Source organism: Echinops telfairi, unplaced genomic scaffold (assembly GCF_000313985.2).
Source record: "Echinops telfairi isolate 266 unplaced genomic scaffold, ASM31398v2 ScPeMD7_23;HRSCAF=83, whole genome shotgun sequence".
Lineage (NCBI taxonomy): Eukaryota > Metazoa > Chordata > Mammalia > Afrosoricida > Tenrecidae > Echinops > Echinops telfairi.
In genome coordinates this window covers 81740609-81743035 of record NW_022103920.1, presented here as the reverse complement: position 1 = coordinate 81743035, position 2427 = coordinate 81740609, and the positions used below count along the sequence as shown (strand labels likewise).

The 2427-nt window shown below is 49.9% G+C and overlaps 1 protein-coding gene across 2 annotated transcripts in view; it reads left to right on the top strand.

Annotated features, from left to right (window-relative positions):
- The window catches only part of GSDME (gasdermin E), a 99205-nt gene that overhangs the window by 41212 nt on the left and 55566 nt on the right, over window positions 1-2427 (top strand). For both annotated transcript variants that reach the window (XM_045288803.1, XM_045288802.1), the window contains exon 4: window positions 1791-1962. In XM_045288803.1, the coding sequence (XP_045144738.1) occupies window positions 1791-1962 (172 nt within the window). The remainder of the gene's footprint in view (window positions 1-1790; window positions 1963-2427) is intronic.

Sequence of the window (2427 nt, the reverse complement as noted above, 5' to 3'; positions counted from 1 at the left end):
CTGTACACAATTGATGTGTGTATGGATTGCGATAAGTTGTATGAGCCCCTAATAAAATGTTTAAAAAAAAAAGAGCAGTGTTCCCAATAAGGAACCAGCCAGCCAGCCACAGAGCAGGGAGGGAGCCAGACATCTGCGAAGGGACTGGTCGCCATCAGGGTCTCTGACCCGTGGGGCAATGGGGCTTGTAGCCAGGGCTCCTCGGGGGACTAGTAGCTGATGCTGATCAGTCTTTGCAGCCTGAGACCCGTACAACTAGTTGGTGCCCTGTTACTCCCTACCAAGGACACAAGAGAAGATCCCATAGGACGGGAGACAAACGGAATAAAACTTGAATTTCTACAAAAGACCCAGCCCAATGGACCCAAGAGCCCAGAGGAACCCCTGGGACCTTCATCCTCAGACACCTTTGACCTTGACGTGAAGTTATTTCTGCAAGTCGCCTTTCAGTCAAGTAATAAAATGGTTTTTTAAATAACTGATATGATCCATGAGGAATGCGCGTCTTTAAGCAATTATATGAGACTACTCAGTTAGCTACCCAAAAGCAAAAATGAGAAGGGAAGGGAAGCTAGATCAATGGAAATAGATGGAAATACAGAGAATGGTGACACATTGTAAAAATTATAGCCAGTAGCATGGAACAATTTTCATAAACATGTTAAGCTCACTGCCATCGAGTCAATATGGACTCATAGTGACCCTATAGGACTAGAAAGCCTCCTCATTCTCCTGAGGAGCAAACTGTTGGTTTCAAACTGCTGACCTTTATGCATGTGAAAACTGGACATTGAATAAGGAAGACTGAAGAAAAATCAATGCATTTCAATTGATTTTGCCGGTGAAGAATATTGAAAGTAGCACGGCCGGCCGAAAGAACACACAGATCTGTCCTGAAAGCAGGATGGTCAGAATGCCCCTTGGAGGCAAGGTTGGCGAAACGCTCTCATGTGCTCGAACGTGTTTTCAGAGACTGGTCCCTGGGGAAGGACGCCATGCTTGGTAAAGTAGAGGGGCAGTCAACAGGAGGAGGGCCCTGGGTAGGGTGGACTGACACAGGAGCTGGGACAAGGGACTCACCATAATGTTTGTGTTTGTGGTGGTGCGTGACGTAACCGGCTGATAACACTTAACAACGATTTTTAAAAATGTCCTTCTTCAGTCAAATCTGATTTCCTTCTTATAAAAAGTTGGTGGCTTGAGTTTACCCAGAGACACCTTTGAAGGAAAGCCCGGCTCAGTAAAACCAGCCCTTGAAAAACCGATGGAGCACAGGTCTACTCCTGCACATGTGGGGCTTCTGGACAGCAGGTCTGGGTGGCTGGCAGCTTCTTTTCCACTTGTACTTTAAGCCTATTCCATTTCTGTTCTGTACGAAGCCACTGGTGTCTGTTCCCCCACAACCATGCATATTTCACGGGCCATGGTCGGGAGGCGGTCACCCAGCCTCTGATTCAGTAGCACCGTGGAGCTCCCTGGCTGTCAGAAAAATGGGCTGGGCTTCCACACTGCCTTCGTCCCTTCCCTCTTGACAAACTAGGGCCGCCTTTTGACAAAGAGCTTCGATTCCCCAGGTCAGCCCATTCCTGGAGGGCTGGCAGCTCGGGGCTGGCCTCAGGGGAGCTTGGTTTATGCCTCCTGGATGAATTGCTTCCTCTCTCACCACCAGGAAATAGTGGTGCTGGTTGTCACCTGCTCACTCCTCAGCGCCCGCTGTGTAAGCTGAGACCATGCAGGCCCATCCATCTCCCCCGAGGCCTGAGACCGCTCACCGCCATTTCCTCTTTCAGAACCATCAACTTGAAGAAGGCTGTGCTGCAGCAGGTGCTGACGGGGAGGAATGAGGTCCTGTGCATCGTGACGCAGAGGATCGTCACGACACAGAAGTGTCTCATCTCCGAGCACGTGCAGATAGAGGAGAAGTGCGGTGGCATGGTGGGGGTCCAAACCAAGACCATCCAGGTGAGTGGCCCAGGCGGCAGGGCCACCTCTGGACCCAGCGACGGCGGCCTGGCCGGGGACCTCCATTGGAGGGAGGGAGGAGTCTTCATTCGTCAGGACTCTGCAGGGAGTCAACAGGAATCCAACTCAAATTGGCTAAAGCAAGAACGGTCCCCCAAAGGTTGGGCCAATCTGACTTTAATCACTGGTCGATTTAGGGTTCAGGGATTTAGAACACAGGTCCCCAAACTTTCGTGGCATACTGCCTCCTTTTTAGAAAGAAAAAGAGAAAAAAAATTACTCAGAACTAAAACTTTTGTACTATAGCCCATAATTCAGGATAGAGTCTCAGTCCCTCTGTCCCTCTGTCTCTCTGTCTCTCTCCCCTCACTGTTATCGGGCCATTTCCGACTTGTGGAAACCCTATAGGAGAGGGTAGAATTGCCCCTGCTGGTTTCTGAGACTCTAACCCTTTATGAGAGTGGA